Raw genomic sequence first — 17,346 nt, 5'->3', positions numbered from 1 at the left:
TTCCCCAGTTCCGGTCCTGATGGGCCAGAATCCAACACAGTTTGCAGATTCCTCCACTCACCCGCACCTACTAAACCTGGTGATTAGCTGAATAAGACGTTTGAACAGGGAAATATGCTAACTGTGATGGATTCTGGCCTTCCAGGACTGGAATTGGGGAACTCTGCTTTAAGACAGAGTCACTCACCACCTTCTGCCACCGTATGGACATGTGAGTAAAGCACATGTGCCAAAGTGCACATGTCCCACACCATTTTAATGTTCCAGGACATTAAAACACCTTTATTGTCAGGTTTATTTCTTCCAGTGACAGACTGGTAAAGTCCAAAATAAAATAATAATAATAAAATAAAAAAACTCTAGTATTTTGCAGAGCACTGAGTTAATTGAATATAACAGTACTTTTTGCCCTCTACAGGTAAATCTGTGACACTGCAACCTAATGCCTCAAACATTTCAGTCAAGGAACACAGAACATAAACTTGTCATATTTCCTTGTAAAATTAACAGGAACATAAGTTTTTAATCTTAACTTTAATCCACATAGATTTAACATGAAAATACCTCACAATCATGCATACATTCTAATTTTATACATAAACAATAGCCACAAATGTTCAAGAAGCTTCTATTAACACATCCTGCTACCACAACTGACCAGTATGTTTGAGAACTGTCAGCAAAAGAAAAATGCAAATTTAAGGTAGTTGCCCCAAGGTACCAAATTACACCTGTAAACCTTTATAGCTTATTTCATCCCCCTTCACACAAAGTACATTTTACACAGGCCAGGAGGCAAACGGCACAAAATTCACCAAAAAGATGAAAAGCTATAGGACTGAAATCATTAAAACAAAAGACAGAAACTAGAAATGGCACAGACTGATCTTGTGACAATCGTATGACTCCGGTATCTACCAAGAATTCGTAGGATCTCCTCAACTCATTGGTGCACATTAGTGATAGCAAAAATGACACTTCATGAACCATTTGCGGTACTTTTTGACCCCACTAGATGGTGTCAAAAGCATGCCTCAAAGCAAGCCAAGAGCACCATCTAGTGGGGTCGAGAAATACCATAAATACAAATACCATCATTAGTGGGCATTAAACACAGGCAAGGGAAGCCTGGTCTCCATAGCGACAGCTCAGCTCTCACTTTGGGTCCGGATAAAACACTTTAATGTGGATGGCAGAATTGTTGCGGGTGCGGGTCAGGACTTCTCCCTCATCTGGGTCATCTGGCTCAAGGTCATCCACCAGTTCCACAGTGGAGGTGTTTGCAGCCAGCTGCAGTGCCCCCTGGCTGCAGGCTTGGAGCTGCAAGGCAATGTTGATGGCACGGCTGATAGCCAAGCCCAGGCCGTGGATATATATCTCCCTGTGGCCTGATCCGGCTGCATCAAGCAGCTTCTGGCAGCGGGCTAGCTGTGCACGGAAATCAGTCTTCATGTTGACATAGACATCATTGCGGCGGCGTGGGAGCTTCCGGGGCAGCCGCTTGCGCAAGGTGAACTCCACAGGGTCCATATCAGCTGCAGCTGTGCCTGCCTGAGGCTGGGACACTTTGTCACTGGTCTCTGACATCTGCCTGGAAGAGGAAAGCAGGGTCACCAGTCACCAGATTTAGCACAACAGTTTCTCATATAGTTACTAAAGAATAATCTTACTCTTTACTCAAGAACAGAGCTGGATATTTTAAACAAAAGTGGTTAAGCTTCTTGTTCTTCATTAAAATTAGCGGAATACCTTCCTTAACAACTAATGTCATGTACCCCCTCCCCCCACCCTGCTCTATAGTAGACACAGTGGGAATAGTAGTGACAATACTTAGAAACACTCACTAGATGTCAGTGTGGCCCAGAGCTGTAACACCAACAGGAAGTTGTATGACTGTCAGGAACACCGGCTAGTGCTCAATAAAAATGATCGGACATCCTTTAAGAAGCATCTCTGGATGTGGGAACTAAAGTAAGATACATGTTCCATACCTACTAGAGATTACTTTTAATCAGAAATTTAGATTAATGGGATTTTTCAAAATGATCTTTCTGCAATATAGCCGATTAGGACTACCATGAATTGTAAAATAGCCATCCATCTTCAAAACAGCTTCTCCTTCAAAATCCCTTTAGGGTATGCCCAGGCGACCCCAAATCAGCTGGAAGATTTAACCCCACTAGAATGTCATGGGGTCTATCCCAGGGCCTCTGCCCAGTGGTTCATCCACAGAACAACAGATCAAGCAGGCTGACACCCTTATTTGATGTCAGGTGAGGTGGTCCAGGCTCATCTTAATCCAAAGAAACAGTGAATCTTTTAAAGTCCATGCAGATCACCAAATTCCTCATCCTGTCACTAAAAGTGTGTCCAGCAAGCTGTAGAGAAAACTCATTTTGACCACTTTCTGTCTTTTCATCGTCTTTCAAGCATTACCTACATCTCATGATAGACGAGAATAAGGACGTTGACAGATCGATAGACCATGAGTTTCGTCTGCTAACTTCTATTCATGAACTTGCCTAGTTCTCGAAAACACACAGAACTGTAATACCCACAATGTTACATTTTGGTCTATTTTCAGAAAACAGCGGGTATGATTTTTCCATACTTCTTCTACATATACATTTAAAAATATATGCAAAACCCATTTAGTTTATGCTCATCATCTTGGTTTTGGAGGCTTAATTGGAACATTTGTGGTTCCAGACAATAGCCAATATGCCACCATGCCGTACATCGGCGATGGACGGCTACTTCAAATGTCTAACTCAAGGGGTCCGGAGTTTGTTCCTATTCCACATCACTTAACTAAAAATCCACGCTCAAGAGGAGCCACCATTGCGTTAGCTATCTCCAGCGTGATACGCAACCAATGAAACAAACAATTCAAGTTAACGTACGTACAAACCAGCTACATCACCACATCTCCGCAGATTTAATGTTATATGAAGTTTCACACACAAACACAGACCACCCACCCGGTTGCGTTCAACTCCAGCACCAGTGTACCTCCTGCGGTTCGCATAAAACGGAAGATTTCGGTGTGACAGCGCATGTGGAACCGGAAGCAAACGCATGGGTCAAGAAAGCGGGGCTGTCGAGTCTCAAAGGACTTGGCTGGGCGAGGACGCTAATGGTTCTGGATTAAGCGTAGTTATAAAATGTAATAAATGCTGTCGTTATTATACTGATCAAGCCTCACTAAAGCATGTTGGTGCACAAAGTTAATCGAATGCTGTCCAGGCATTTATGTCCCAAGTACTGAAGCGAAGTATTGAAACTAAAACTATTTGTATTAAAATATAGTACGTAAATTAAATTCGTTCCGGAATGCATTCAAGCAATCAGCAGCCCCAACATCAAGACATTAACAATAATTTGAAAGAGAAGCATCTTAAATGAAACGGTGTAAGGGCCAGAAGAATGTCACGTGAATAGGGTCGTCACCCAAAACAATGAGCCGCCTTCCCGTTGGACTCCTCCGTCATGTGAATGGGGTCACCCCCAAAACAGTGAACGGCGCTCCCGTTGGTTTCCCCCGTCACGTGATGCGAGTTAGGTAGCCATTTTTGAAACACAAACAAGTGAAGCGAGACTTCATATAAACACGCACCACCGAGTAAATGAATAAATAAATACAACGCGCCGCATGGTTAGTTAACGTTACAAAACATTCAGGATGATAGTGTGACACGACTAAAAAGAGCGTACCCAAGAAAGAAGATTCAGTGTAAAAGGACGACTGTTTTTTTTATAGCTCGCTAACGCTAGCTGGCTCGTTAGCTAACTACCGTTAGCAGTATTAAGGTAAGCGCCGCATTTGCTGGTTATGTTCTGCAGAATTTATTAATAATGTAACACATCAATTGAAATGCACGGTATCGAGGTGGACGCCGTGTGTCTGATGGATTACAGTGATTACATTCCGTTACATTGTAGTCGTCATATGTACCCTGTTAAGGCCCAAACGCAGCGGTCTAGAGTTGTGGGTTTGTCCGCTGAGCTTCAAGGGGGGCGGGGCTGCAGCGACCACACCGACACCCCGCCCCTTTCGCCGTACTATCCGTATCTGTACAGCTTGCAGCTTTGATCTGTCGGTGTTAGACTCTGCGATGGGCTTTTATAAGCATTATCACTGAGTAGTTCGCTTTGGGCTGAGCTATCTGTCTCGACTGTGCAGCAAGTTAGGCTTAATGATCAATATGTCCGACCTGGCCTGACGCGTATCATGTCCGCCTGATTTCTAGCCGTCTTGCCGTTGCCGTCTTAGTGTTTTATTTTGTAACCAATGTCGCTTAGAACTAACTTTGCGCTTCTTAGGTCTAGTAGCTGTAATCAGCAGACTTGGACGCACTCGATGACCAAGCGGCTTAAATGACTAAACTGCTCTACGCCGTGAAGACCACCTGCAGAGGTGTAGATGGTGCCGCCTGAAGTTGGTTCCCCCTGCTACTTACCCTTATATAACTGCACAATATAGTGAAGAAGACAGGCGTATGTGCTTAATTTGTACTGAGATTCAGGCAGTTTTATGACCTTTGAGCACTCCTCTGCATGAGAATTATACTGAGTCGATTTGTTTGTCTGACATAGCCACGTAACACGTTACGATGATGACCGCCAAGCCGTGCCACGCGCCGACTTTGCGGTTACCTCGGCATTTTTGTACATGCTGTCAGAAATGTGTTGACCTGTCGTTCACCACTTCATGTACACAGTTTACAAACGTTTTCTCAAGGAGTTTAATACCTCGTACATGTGGTGTTGTCAGTTTGGATCTGGTGTTTGCTGTGAAATGTTTCTTGTCGTCGTTCTTGCCTTGGAGACCCAGGTTCTGCACATTAGATGTGTGTTCAGCCTCAGATAGCAGATGTGGGAATCTCAATGCAGGCAGCCTGTTTGCTGACCCCTCTCTCTCTTGGCTGGGCACAGCTTTCACAAGAGCCATCCTCACTCCACATACTGTTGTTTTCATAAGGTTGCAGTGTTTTGCCAGTAAGAATATCAGCATGTATTACTAAGTCATTTTGTTTCCACTGAGTTTACTTTGTAATGTTTAAGTGGATGAAAACTTAAAGGCCCAGTAACACAGCATGGATTGGCTGGAGCTGTGTTTGTGCTTTCAAGCCTCCCAGCCCGTAAGAGCCAGGATTTCAAAGGCTTCAACAGAATTTTAGTAGTGACTGAATATTTCCACCTGCTCTGGTTCTGGATATGTCTCTCAGGGCTAATTTGAGTACATTTAAATCCTATGTTTTGGATTTGTAAAACCCTTTCACATGTATGAGTGATTCATGTATGAGTTTGATTGTAAAATGTGTAATAACCTTAGATACAGACACAAACCTTTCAGTCCTGTTGTAATTTTAGGAATATTTAGAAAAACACTAGTCATCTCCTTTACTTTCAGTGCTGCATTTTTTATTCTGAAAGGTTGCAAGGCTGACTGTACATTTTTTTAAAAATAAAAACAAATACAAGATGCAAAGCACATTGCTTGTCACTCGAAAGTCTCACGCCCTTATATTTGACTAATGCAGAAGTACACAAAGTACTGAATAATGGAACCCAGTGCACAGGTCTTTTGTGCAATTTATAGAACAATGCAACACATATGACTAATGTTACTCTAAGCCTTTTGAGCAAAACCTCAGATTGAAGCACATTTACTTCAGTTTTTCGAAGTCTTGGGATGTCAGTGATTGTCTTTCTTGTTTTCCCGCCTCTCCCATGTGCTATGTGTCTTTCCCAGGACTAATAGCTTGCTATGGAAATCTGTCCACGCTTATGGTTGGATAAGTGTACGCTCCACATGGCCTGCCTTTATGCGTCTTTGTGTGTAACATGACATTTGTCCTCCAGGTCCATTCAGTTGAGATGTGTCCGTGTTCTTGCATGCCAGTGCAACAACGAGTGTCTGCACGCATGGTTCCCTGTCTTTGCACCTTATGCCAGAAAATCAGAGGGTATAATAGAACAAAATTTCAGTGCAGAGAGGGACAGGTTCATACACTTTTTAGAAATTAACGGTGCCTCTTTGTCACCCCCTGCAGGAGTTGGAGGGAAATCTCCACAGAAGAGTACAGTTCAGCACAACGGAGTGGTTGGGCCCCTGCTCATCAGCGTTCCCACTCTTTTGATCTTTCATTAAGCGGATTATATTACTGTGACTCTTTTCAGTATCACTAGTATTATAGTATTTTGGGGGGTGTTTTTTCTCTCCTATTTTTTGGGCTGGTGGTTTCGGTGATAAATACCTCTCCCCAGTGCGTCCATTCCTAGCTCCCTGACAGAGGCAGCTCTACTTTTTTTTGTCAGAGAACTAGCAGTGCCTATAGGCTCCGCCGCTGCACACCCTGGCCTGACCTGAGTCAGCCCAATTCAACCCGGTCCTTTCCTCTGGACAAGGTGAGTGTGGTGTCATCAATGGATCTATGTTACTGGGACGGTGGGGGGCAGGTTACCTGGCCTTTGACGCTTAGCAGGCTGGTTGTTCTGTTGATGCAGCTAATCCTATGTTGGGGACACTTTTGTTGTACCTTAAGGTGACTGTTTGATTTATGTGACTTCATATGCCACTGTGGGGTCCAGTGAATCACAGTCATGCTTCACTTTTGCCCGTAGACACTTAGTGCCCTGTGCACAAGGGAATATGACTGCTGAGACACTGAACTTTGGCCCAGAATGGTGAGTCACCTTGTGTAAAACATCTACTTCATCCTCCCTCGCTGATAATGGTTTTGAATTCCTGCAAAACTGGGGTCTGTAATTATTTCTGCTGTTTACTTAGTGACTGGATATTTTGTAAGTTGTCTGTTCAGTGGATATGTAGATGTGACTGGTAGTAGTGAAAGTTAATTACTCTGAGGGTGAGACTGAGTTCCGCTTCGCCCTGCCTGCACGTTAGGCTCCGTGCGCTGTCCAGTGGGGGGAGTGTTACGTCCCCGCCCCCTTCGCCCGCCATGCCAAAGTACAAGTTGGCCGAGTACCGATACGGCCGGGAGGAGATGTTAGCACTTTATGTCAAGGACAACAAGGTGAGTAGGCCGGTCCCTGAGTGACAAGCAGTTGCCATGATACTGTTGGGCAGCACAGTGCGTTAGCAGGCTCTGTTTGTGTTTACATGTGTTCGGCCCATGTGACGCAGGTTCCTGAAGACATGCAGGACAAAGAGTTTGCTGCTATTCTAAAGGATGAGCCTCTTCAGCCGTTGGCCTTGGTGCCCCTGACTGAGGAGGAGCAGGTCAGTTCACGTGGTCCTACAAGCACGTATGTAAAGGTCACACTGCAGGATTGTTCCTCACCCTGCATCCCGTCGCTCCTCACAGAGGAACTTCTCCATGTCGGTGAACAGCGTGGCCGTGCTGAGGCTGATGGGAAAGGGGAGCGGGGCCGCACCAGCAGGTGTGGCCAGGGGGCGAGGGAGCACGCGAGGCAGCCGAGGTGAGCGGCAGCTGCTGGGGCTGAGGGTGGGGGGTGCTCGTGTAGCTCAACAATACAAAGGTTGTGGGTTCAAATCCCAGAGAGTGTACATAAATTGTAATCCCTCACTGTAAGTTGCTCAGGGATCCACAGACCTGTCACTTGAGGCTCAAACTGGTAACCTTCCAATCACAGGCACAGAGGCTTAGCCTGCTGAGCCATGTTCTACCTAATATGGGTTAGCAGGATAAGTACTCGTTACATTGAAATGGATAAAAAGGTATAAAAAATATTTAAAGTGCAGGTTGCAGTTATAGCTTAAGTGTTTAATTGGTGGTGTTAGTGATTCTATTGGCCTGCTTCTGCTCAGCCTCTCTGTCCCGGCCATAAGGTTCCAGAGGCACCTACCTGAATGCAGGGAGGAGCTAATGAAGGAGGGAACATCCTCACGTAACATGAGTAGCTGAGAACTGTGTGCATGTTTCTCTCTTAGGCCGAGGGAGAGGGGAAACTGGGTTTTACCAAAGAGGTTCCGAGGATGGCGAACTGGGGTTCGGTCGTAGCGTGAGAGAAATCAACCGCAGCCAAAGCTGGGATGACAGGTGAGCTCTTCTCTCTCCGCTCCGCCTCGTTCTTCCTTCCTTTCCCTCCTGTTTCCGCCCGCCGGTCTGTGTTCGGACAGTCTTTAGGCACAGTATAGCGCTGATGTGCGGGAGGCCGCCCGTCTCGTGTCTCTGAACAGGGGCGAGCGGCGCTTCGAGAAACCCTTGAGGAGGGATGGGGTCCGTGCCGTCTTCGAGGAAGCAGGTTCGGCGCCTAGGAAAGATTACACACGCTCCGACAGCGAGAACTGGCGCACACTGCGGGAGGACCAAGAAGATGAAGAGGGCGAGTGCGGGGGCAGCTGGAGGCAGGCTGGGGCTCGCAGAGATGGTGCGCAGCTTTGGGAGATGGGGGTTTCTGCTCGGCGGCCTGTAGCCAGTCGCATGCTAATATGCATCATTGTGTTTGGTTTCGCAGATGGGGGTCCTCGCTCGGCGGGCTGGCGTGAGCTCGGCGGCTCTGGGGACGGCCGGCGGAAGAAGTTTGACTTTGATTTCCGGGAGCCTTTGGAGGGGGGGCGCCGGCGAGGTAGTGGCGACGGGCCGGACGAGGAGAGAGACGGGCTTCCTGAATGGTGCACGGATGAGGAAGAAGGAGAAATGGGCACCTTTGATTCGTCAGGGGCCTTCCTGCCAATCAAGGTGGGCGGCTCTGCCCTCGGGCTCCTTCACTGGGATCTGCCTTTAGGTTCCACTTCACCTCTATCCCTCTCTCCCGTCTAAAGAGCCCTAAGGAGCCCATCCCAGAGGAGCAGGACCTGGAAAAAGAGGATGGGGGAGGAGAGAGTGAAAGAGAAAAAGATGTGCAGAGGGAGCGGAAGGACAGCAGCGAAGAGACGAGTGAGAGAGCCATTGCTGGTAAACCTTTGGGGTGTGGAAGTGAGGTATGCCAGAGTCGTGACGGTCTGTCTCCAATGCCAACAGAAACGAAGAAGGCAGGTGCAGGGAATGAGGAGGAGGGACAGCCCATGACACCTGCTTCCGCCTTCCAGCCCTCTGCAGACCCCGTGGAACCACAGACACCCCACAGCCCCCCCACCTCAGCCAGCTTGAAGCTGAACGAAGGTGTGTGAAGCTTGTTCGAGGGAGGTGTGGCTTCATTGGGCATTTTTTCGTTTTCCCCGATGTTTTGACGTGTTGCCCGCTATTCCACAGCGAGCGTGCCTGGTACCCATGCTGCCCAGCTGAGCCCTATTGCCGCCTCTGGCTCCTCCTCCTCTTCTGCTGCTACACACCTCCTGCCACTAGGGGGTGATACTGAAGACGAGGAGGGCTTGAAGCACCTGCAGCAGGTACACCTGGCCAGCCTTTAGTCTGACATTCTCTTGGGTGGGCCTACCCTCTGCCAACAGCTCTGATTGAATCCCCCATTGTGTCTGTGTGTTTACAGGAAGCGGAGAAGATGGTGGCATCTTTGCAGGACAGCTCCCTGGATGAGGAGAGCTTCACGCAGACCTTGCAGGACAGAGGCAACACCGCAGCCGCCCTGCCGCTATCTCACGAGGCAGCCATGAAATGGTTCTACAAGGACCCACAGGGAGAGATCCAGGGTAGACAAACCCGCACATGTATAAGCAGGAACGCATTCTGTGGATCGGCTTCTGTGCTCTGAAGGTTTGACGTCCTGCTACGTTCCCACAGGACCATTCACCACACAGGAGATGTCGGAGTGGTTTCAGGCAGGCTACTTCAGCATGGGCCTGCTGGTGAAGCGTGGCTGCGACGAGGGCTTCCAGCTGCTCGGCGACGTCATCAAGATGTGGGGGCGTGTTCCTTTCGCCCCCGGGCCTTCCCCGCCCCCCCTGCTGGTGAGGCAGCCCCCTCCCCGCCTCACTGTCCCAGATGGGTGTCCTGGTCTCTGCTACTCAGTAACCAAAGTCTGTCCAACAGGGCAACTTGGACCAGGAGCGGCTGAAGAAGCAGCAGGAGCTGGCTGCGGCAGCCCTGTACCAGCAGCTCCAGCAGCAACAGCAACAGCAACAACACCAACAGCAGCAGCAACAGCTCTTCCACCTCATTAACAGGTAGCGCGCCTCCTCCGGGTGGCCCTTCGCTGTCTACAAGGCAATAGAAGCCTAACAACAAGCAAGCCGCGTTAGCCTAGCCGCGTTAGCCTAGCCTGTACTCCCTGACCCCGCCCCCTTCCTCCCACAGGTGCAGTGAGCCGGCTGTGATGCCTCTAGTCAGCAGGTCCATGTCTATGCCGGAGGCAGGATCTCTGTGGGAAATGCATACCTCAGCTTCACAGCAGTCCGGTAGAGTGTCATGATACCAGAGGGGTCACTTACCCCGTCCTTTAGCTTTTCTCTGCTTTCCTTAGTAACGTTTGTCTTGAATGGACTGTCCCACATTAGTCATGCCCTAATATCCTCACCAACTTCCGTAGGCGGTGAAGCCAGTTTATGGGACTTAACCATGAATTCAACTCAGGGTCCAACTCTCGACCAGCTGCAGAAGGTGAGTTATGGCGCCCCCCAGCTGGGAGATTTTATGCTGCGGGTGTTTGTTATGGGGTGTTGATAATGTGACCCACCTTCTGCTGTCAGCTCCAGGAGCGACGCGATGCAGAGCTCAGGGCAAAGCGGGATGAGGAGGAACGGAAGCACAGAGAGGAGAAGAAGAGGCGCGAGGAAGAGGAGATGTTCCGGAGGAAGCAGGTGAGGCGGACGCAACTGGGAGAGGCGGAAGCCCCTTCCCCACCAGAGGGCGCTATGCAGATAAACCTGAGTGTGGCTGTCGCTCTTCAGCAGTGCCGTCAGCAGCAGGAGCTGATCCTGAAACTGCTCCAGCAAAGCCAGCAGCAGGGCGCCCCGGGGTGGGCCGGCCCAGGGGGCATGGCGGCGGTCCTGTCCAAACAGCTGCAGCAGGAGGCCGAACGGCAGCTACACAAGCAGCAGAGGGAGCGGGTGAGCAGGGGGACTCGTCAGAGGGGGAACACCGACACCCCTCACTGTATCTCCCCTCCCATGCCTGACGCCTACCCTCCCTCTCTCCCGCCAGCACGGGCCACTGGGGGGGCAGTGGGGTGACACTGCCGGGGGCCTGTGGGCCGGGACGGGCCTGGAGGGCAAATCAGGGGGCAGCGGCGGGATGGGTCTCTGGGAAGAGGCCATCAAAAATCAGACAGGCCTGCGCAGCCTGGGCCTGAAGAACAGCCGCAGCAGCCCACCAATCAGGTACGCCGCGTCTGCCTGTCCTGTGTGTGTGTGTGTTTGTGCGGGCTTGTATTCCCCACGCCGCGGGGAGGAAATGTCCCCATAAGGTGATAAAACCTGTTACTCTTTAGCTAGTTTTTCCTAGTCCCCACAATATAAACCTCAGTTTTATAAAAATCTGTAAATGCAGTCAAAAATCTAAAATAGCCTTGAGTCTTCTATTATGTTTGGGTAGTTATGCTTAAGGTTACAGCTGGGTTAAGGTTGCCATAGTTGGGAGCCCATAGAAATGAATGGAGAGTCCATATAGGAATATGTGAAGTGTATGCATGTGTGTGCAGCGAGCCTTATCTGATGGCCCGGCGAAAGCGCACAGAGGAGGAAGAGAAGCTGCTGAAGCTGCTTCAGGGCATGAAGCCGCAGGACGGCTTCACCACGTGGTGCGAGCAGATGCTGCACGCGCTCAGTGCCAGCACCAGCACCTCGTCCTCGCTCGACGGTAATGCCCACTGTCGGTGCCCCAAACTCCCATCTCTCTCTGTGAAACACAAACGCTCGCATGCACACTGGCTCATGAAGGTCCTGGTCCTTGCTCAGGACTAGAGGACTTGTCCTCTGGCTATCTCTGCATGCTTTTTGGAGGTTCTCCTGACCCTCTGTTCTGTATGTTCTTCTGTGAAGTGGCCACCATTGTGGCGTACCTGAAGGAGGTGGAGTCTCCTTATGAAGTTCACGACTGCATCCGCTCCTTCCTGGGAGACACCGTGGAAGCCAAAGAGTTTGCCAAACAGTTCCTGGAGCGCCGTGCCAAACAGAAAGCCAACCACCAGAGGCAGCAACAGCAGGTGAGGGTGACTGGGGTGTGGCTGGCAGGGGGCGGAGTCTGGGGGGCTGATTAGGTCACATGTCGCACGTGCTTCTTTTTTGGGAGGTTACCGATCTTGGCATGTTTATCAATACCAAGAGCACGAAGAACGTACTTGTGTTCTTGGCCTGACCGTTCTTACTAACTTAGAGCACAATGAATCATGGGATTGATCTCATTGGCGAGGATGCAACCGAAGCATGCTTGATATTTGAGGCTGGGCAAGAACATCCAGGGATTTTAACTGTATTTCGTACCTCTGTTTTTGAGCATTGGAGCTGTGCTTCATCACTGGTCTTGAGAACAAAAGGACGTTCAAGAATGCATATTGATTAACCCCCCTGGTATTAAGTCTTTCTCTATCCCTTCAGCTTTCCAAGGAGTTGGCAGGACTGGCTATCAACTTCCCACTGCAGGCAAGTCACCCTCTCCAGCCATCTCACTTACCTGGGTATTTAATAGCCAGGTAGCTCAGATTTTAAGCAGGGACACTATTTAGGAAGCTTTTCCATCCGTCGTCTTTGCCTTCACCGATTTTATAGTTACTCATCGGCCTCGATCGGTGTTTCCCAGCCCAGTCCTCAGGGACCCAGAAATGGGAGGTAGCAGAAATGTGTCTGGGGGTCCCTGAGTTTTAAGAAACACTGGCCTAGACCTTTAAGAGCATCATGGGACATTAAGGGCAAATGTCACAGTTTGGGTAATAAACACATCCCACCTCCCCCCAGGACTCCATGCGGGGTGTCAGCTCTAGCGCCCTGCAGTCCATGTTCCAGTCAGCCCACGTGGGGAAGGGGGGGCTGTACGACAGCCAGGGAGCCAAGATGAGGAAGAAACAGCCCGTGATGTTGCACTCGGACCCCAGTATTTTAGGTAGGTTTGCAGTTACCGCTGCCCCTTGTGATTTGCACGTGTTCCCTGCCAGGACCTAGTGAAGAGTCCTACCATGGTCTCGGCACTGTCAAAACGGCATGTTCCTCTACAAAACCCGTTTGGCTTTTTGTCGTGCGTCGCATCTTCTGGTTAAACAGGGCACCATGGCCTCTGGGCCAGACAGAAACACTGAGGTTAACGATGGAACGTTTGTACGTAATGCTGTGTTTGATAGAAGGGGTCAGTCTTTGGCTGATCCTCATGCTGCCTAACCTCCTCCCCACCCCCAGGATATTCGTTCCATGGCGGAGACCATCTAAGTTTGGGCGAGATGGAGCCAGTAGAAGAGTACTGACCCAGAGCAATATCTTCCCGAGGCCTTCAGACAAGCACACCGGCCAGGCGTGTGCACAGCTAGGGCAGAGAGGACAGCAGGCCTCTGCTGCTCCTGGACCAGCAGGCCTCTGCTGCTCCTGGACCCAGGCTGGCACTTAATACAGTAAAGCACCTTAAAATGACGCACTTTATCCTGGGGGGGTTGAGTATGGGACTCTGCGTGTGCAGGTCGCCTGCCTGCCTGCATGCGAGCGAGTGAGTGTGTGTGTGTGTGTGGTGTGTGTGTGTGTATGTCGGTGTGTGTATATGCTCACACTATATGAATATACACACATGGGCGCGCAGCAACTGGAATGCAGACGAGTGACTGCAGTAGGGGGCATTTTCTACTTGTCAGAAAGCAGATTCTTTCTTGAAAGATACACTGTTTTGTTTTTTTTAAGTTTATATAAAAGTTGAAGCTATAAAATGCTGAATTTAAAAACTTGAAGATTTGCACTTGTGTTAAAAAAATCTGACTAAATTTATTAGATGTAGAGATGGATATTTTTGTTATTTGTGTGCACGCATGTTTACGAGAGAGTGTGCTAACTACTCTGCACAAGTTTTTTTTTTTTTGCTCACTGAGATCATGTACAGTACAAGGCCATTTTCATTGTGTTCAGATGAAAATCTGAGTTCTTGAAGTGTATGTATGTATGTGATAAATGCTGGGTGGTGGGGGGAGGGGTAGTAGCTGAAGCACCACCAGTTCCCGCATTCACCTGTTCCTTGGTGCTGTAGTGCTGGTGTATGCCAGTAGGTGGCGACTGCGCTCTCCCTTTAACTTTCCTGTGACTGCCACTCCAGGTTGTGCAAGTGTATGTCCCCGTTTCTCTCAAATCGTTGTGTAACAAATTTGTATTACTGTCAGTCTGTGCTTCATGTTAACCATGCAAAGGTGAGTGTGTGTGTGTGACAGTGTGTGTGTGTGGGCGTGCCCAAAAATGCGCGGTGGTTTGCCACCAGGCAGGGCAGTGCTTTGGCAAGGTATTGAAAGTATTGGCCTGAGACTTGGGGCACTTTCAGGGCTGCTACCTTGTTTTTGTTTTCATTTCATGGCCTCTGATAAATGCATATGTTTTTGTGATGCTGAATGTATTCCAAAAAAGACAAGAGTGTGTGGAGGCAAGAGGGAGCAACGACATGCAGAAGCGAACTGTACAGACCGCAGGCTGTAGAACGAGGCTCCGTGATCCCGGAACCCGTGGGCTGGGGGAGCGGGACCGCGAGCCCCCGCCACAGGGCCCCTGCCACCCGCTTAGGGGAGTCCTGCTTGTTTACACACATTGATTTCAGTTGGTGCATTTTTGTTTCTTCTGAGACGTCATGAATTGGAGATGAGACAGGCGGAGTTGGATGTACAGACAATACTCCACCCAGCGATCACGAGGGGATCTGGCCCTCGTGTGGAACATAAAGGATCTGTTTCTCATTAAGCTCATATGGAAAATTTAGGGTGGGGTGGCAGTTCATTGTGTCATTTATTTATTTGCTGTTTTTTTTTTTCTTTCTTTCTGTGGTTTGAAAAGTTAGTGCAGGAGGATTTTTCTCCCTAAATGAGAGTAAAGGAGCGTTTGGTACTTCACCCACATTACTTTTTTTTTCCATTTTTGTTTTTTACCATATCCGTTTTTTTTTTATTATTATTTAACTTCTTACCCACCTTTTTTGTTTGAAAGAAACTAAAGAACATTAGAAGCACGGAAGTTTTCTCCACCTCTGCCAGCTGACGGACAGCTTGGAGCGCGAATGGCTGGTCCCTCAGCTTCGGAGCGGCTTTCTGCCCTTTTTTAATGAGTCTGCCCAGCTCAGATAGATGCCCCCGGTCAGGCTGCCAGCTTCTCTGTGCCCTCGGCCAGCTTGCGGAAAGGGAAGAAATCCTCTGAGGCGCAGTGCTGGGGGATGGTACCCAGCAGTAGTACCCCGGCCCGTCAAAGGACAGCGACCAGACCTGACGCAGCTTACTTACAGACCAGTACACACGTACGCTGAATGCGGGCGGTTGAGGGGGGGCATGTAACATATATGTGTTTTATGGGGGCAGCAAAGGACTGGAACAGCCCCCACCCCATCTGTCGCATCATTTCAGAACCTCAGCTTCCTCCTGAGAACCAGTGAACAGCAGGCTGCAGAAGACTGTCTGAAGTGAGGACCTTACTGGGACATCATGTCAGGTGAGAATCGCCGCCTTGGCTGATCTGCTTCCTCAGTGCCTCCCTCTGCTATGCAGCTGGAGACGTTTAGGCCTAATTCATCATCTGCAGAATTGCTGAATGTTTTCGATTGTATGGAAATAATTGTTTTCATTTGTACTGAGCTTCTGTCGTCTTGACTACAGGTCTGCAGCAGTGCGGCCTTCTGGAGAGAGAGGTGCTTCTACCCAAAAAGGCGTTCTTGGAATGGGGCAGAGACTATGTAGAAGAGCTCAGGCAGAATATCCCTGGGGGGGGGGGCACCTCACGTCAAACCCTGCAGTCTGTTACTCCAGTTGTACTGTGGAGGGGGGGCAGGGCAGACAGACTGTGCCCCCTACCGTAGAGGACTCGCACAAGGCTTGGTCTCAAAAAAAAAAAACGAGTCTCTGGTTCCTGACACCAGCTTGTATTTGTAAATAATGTAATTTTTTTTTTAGTTGGAGGGGGGAGGGGTGATAGTGATTTAATTTGGTTGACATGCCTTAACTGTATAGAAACAGCCTTGGTCCTGATTCTCACTGATTCTTGGTCCTGTTTTTGAGGTGAAACGCGGCACGTTGCTCTGTCCCTCTTACAAATGCATCTGCGTACTGTGTTGCACACTGGCTTACAGTCCCGATGCGGGTGCATTCACGAAGGGCCACCTAATTCTGTGAACTCCTATGTGTGCTCTCATTTTCAAACGCAGTTACGTGTGGCTGTGCTACCCACAATCCTCTGGGCTGTCCGGTCCCAACTGGAGCTGAGCTGACTGAGACCTTGGGGGGTGACGGCCACGTCAGGCTCGGTCTTCATGCTGATGCCATTGCAGGGAGCTCAGATAGGAGGGAGTGTAAGAGAGCATCGTCTCCATAGGATGGGGAGCCTGAATCTTTTAGCAGAAGCCTCAGGCGCTGCCCAGTGCGATTTGCATCCCATCAGTCTTCTGTGTTCAGTATAGAAAAACTGTCTTCTGTGACGCCGAACTGAATGATCTGTCGCTGTCTGTCTGTCTTGTTCTGAATGTGAATAATTTCCTTTCTGTTTAGCATTTGTTCCTGTGGATGCTTGTTTATTTTAAGCATTTTTTTTTTTATTATTATAAAGTTGGGGGGGAGGTTTTAGTGATGCTTGGGCAGCAGTGTGTTGGGGGGGGGGGATCTGTTAGTATTCTGCATTCTTTCAGGGATGTGTGTTGCTTCCTTGCTTGTTTAAAGATGCCCACTGTGCCCTCAGCACTGTATCCTGTGTGTTTTTTTTTCTTTTGCCATGTCAGAAAATATTGTCTTGTTCCTTCTGAGCTCCTGCTGTGAGACCATTTTAAGGTCTGGACAATTCCATTTCAATTCCATTGGAATTATTGTGAGACTGGACATTTCCTAGAATTGCAGTTTGCTGTGGTGCTAAAATGGTGTTATTGTGGAATTGGAGTGGAATTGTGCGCTTCTGAGGTGTCTTGCGGCAAAAGACGTGAATTTTACAGAAAGGAAATTAAGTCAGAAAGCATTCTGATATTAACAACCACCCCCCTCCCGAAATCAGTCGGCTCATCTCCACTGACTTATAAACCCTATGAAGGTTTTAAAGATGGAACACAAATAACACGGAAAACAAAATGAACAACCTACAGTTAAATAGTTTGAGAACAAAAATGTAAAACAATAAACTGATTTAAGCATAAACCTGGCTTGTGTTTGTAGCTGCTGTGCTGAAGCCCAAGTCTCGTTTTTATGGTCGTCTTCCCAGTGCAGCACGTGACCGTGTCCTCAGCTGATCTCTTCCTTTACAATTCTAATGTGGCTTGCCGGATCCCGCTTGCTAGTTTGAGGCTAGGTTTTATTTCAACAGTCGGACACAAGTTTTATAGGTTGGCA

At 48.9% G+C, this 17,346-nt stretch overlaps 2 protein-coding genes across 5 annotated transcripts; one reads left to right on the top strand and one right to left on the bottom strand.

Moving 5' to 3' along the window:
• Nucleotides 1-277: 277 nt before the first annotated feature.
• pop7 (POP7 homolog, ribonuclease P/MRP subunit) lies at nt 278-3,487 on the bottom strand. Of its 2 annotated transcripts, none has more exons than XM_023829260.2 (2): nt 2,982-3,487; nt 278-1,591 (listed from the first exon to the last, which is right to left on the bottom strand). In XM_023829260.2, exons 1-2 carry the CDS (start codon nt 3,056-3,058, stop codon nt 1,156-1,158), a joined length of 513 nt encoding a protein of 170 aa, XP_023685028.1. In that variant the 5' UTR covers nt 3,059-3,487; the 3' UTR covers nt 278-1,155. The 2 variants fall into 2 exon arrangements, with proteins under 2 accessions (XP_023685028.1, XP_023685029.1); XM_023829261.1 differs by lacking the exon at nt 2,982-3,487 and adding an exon at nt 1,845-2,973.
• Nucleotides 3,488-3,549: 62 nt separating this feature from the next.
• Nucleotides 3,550-17,154, top strand: LOC111852894 (GRB10-interacting GYF protein 1-like). Of its 3 annotated transcripts, XM_023829255.2 has the most exons (26): nt 3,550-3,810; nt 6,057-6,411; nt 6,628-6,690; nt 6,911-7,040; nt 7,151-7,246; nt 7,332-7,446; nt 7,919-8,027; nt 8,168-8,358; nt 8,446-8,669; nt 8,753-8,867; nt 8,949-9,092; nt 9,183-9,319; nt 9,418-9,577; nt 9,669-9,835; nt 9,918-10,051; nt 10,182-10,282; nt 10,414-10,484; nt 10,574-10,684; nt 10,775-10,933; nt 11,028-11,203; nt 11,524-11,681; nt 11,864-12,027; nt 12,419-12,463; nt 12,776-12,920; nt 13,211-15,472; nt 15,637-17,154. In XM_023829255.2, the coding sequence occupies exons 3-25, from the start codon at nt 6,656-6,658 to the stop codon at nt 13,273-13,275; spliced, it is 2,952 nt and encodes a 983-aa protein (XP_023685023.1). In that variant the 5' UTR covers nt 3,550-3,810; nt 6,057-6,411; nt 6,628-6,655; the 3' UTR covers nt 13,276-15,472; nt 15,637-17,154. The 3 variants fall into 3 exon arrangements, with proteins under 3 accessions (XP_023685023.1, XP_023685025.1, XP_023685022.1); XM_023829257.2 differs by having other exon boundaries at nt 8,168-8,669; nt 10,778-10,933; XM_023829254.2 differs by having other exon boundaries at nt 8,168-8,669.
• The last annotated feature ends 192 nt before the right edge of the window (nt 17,155-17,346 follow it).

Source organism: Paramormyrops kingsleyae, chromosome 18 (genome assembly GCF_048594095.1).
Source record: "Paramormyrops kingsleyae isolate MSU_618 chromosome 18, PKINGS_0.4, whole genome shotgun sequence".
NCBI lineage: Eukaryota > Metazoa > Chordata > Actinopteri > Osteoglossiformes > Mormyridae > Paramormyrops > Paramormyrops kingsleyae.
This window is presented reverse-complemented; position numbering and strand designations above follow the sequence as displayed.

Coding starts and splice junctions, on each gene's coding strand:
- pop7 (XM_023829260.2), bottom strand. CDS start 3,058: ATGCGCTGTCACACCGAAATCTTCCGTTTTATGCGAACCGCAGGAGGT. Junction 1,592..2,981: donor CTGGAGTTGAACGCAACCGG/GTGGGTGGTCTG, acceptor TTCCTCTTCCAG/GCAGATGTCAGAGACCAGTG.
- LOC111852894 (XM_023829254.2), top strand. CDS start 6,656: ATGACTGCTGAGACACTGAACTTTGGCCCAGAATG. Junction 10,934..11,027: donor ACAAGCAGCAGAGGGAGCGG/GTGAGCAGGGGG, acceptor CTCTCCCGCCAG/CACGGGCCACTGGGGGGGCA. Junction 11,682..11,863: donor CACCTCGTCCTCGCTCGACG/GTAATGCCCACT, acceptor TCTTCTGTGAAG/TGGCCACCATTGTGGCGTAC.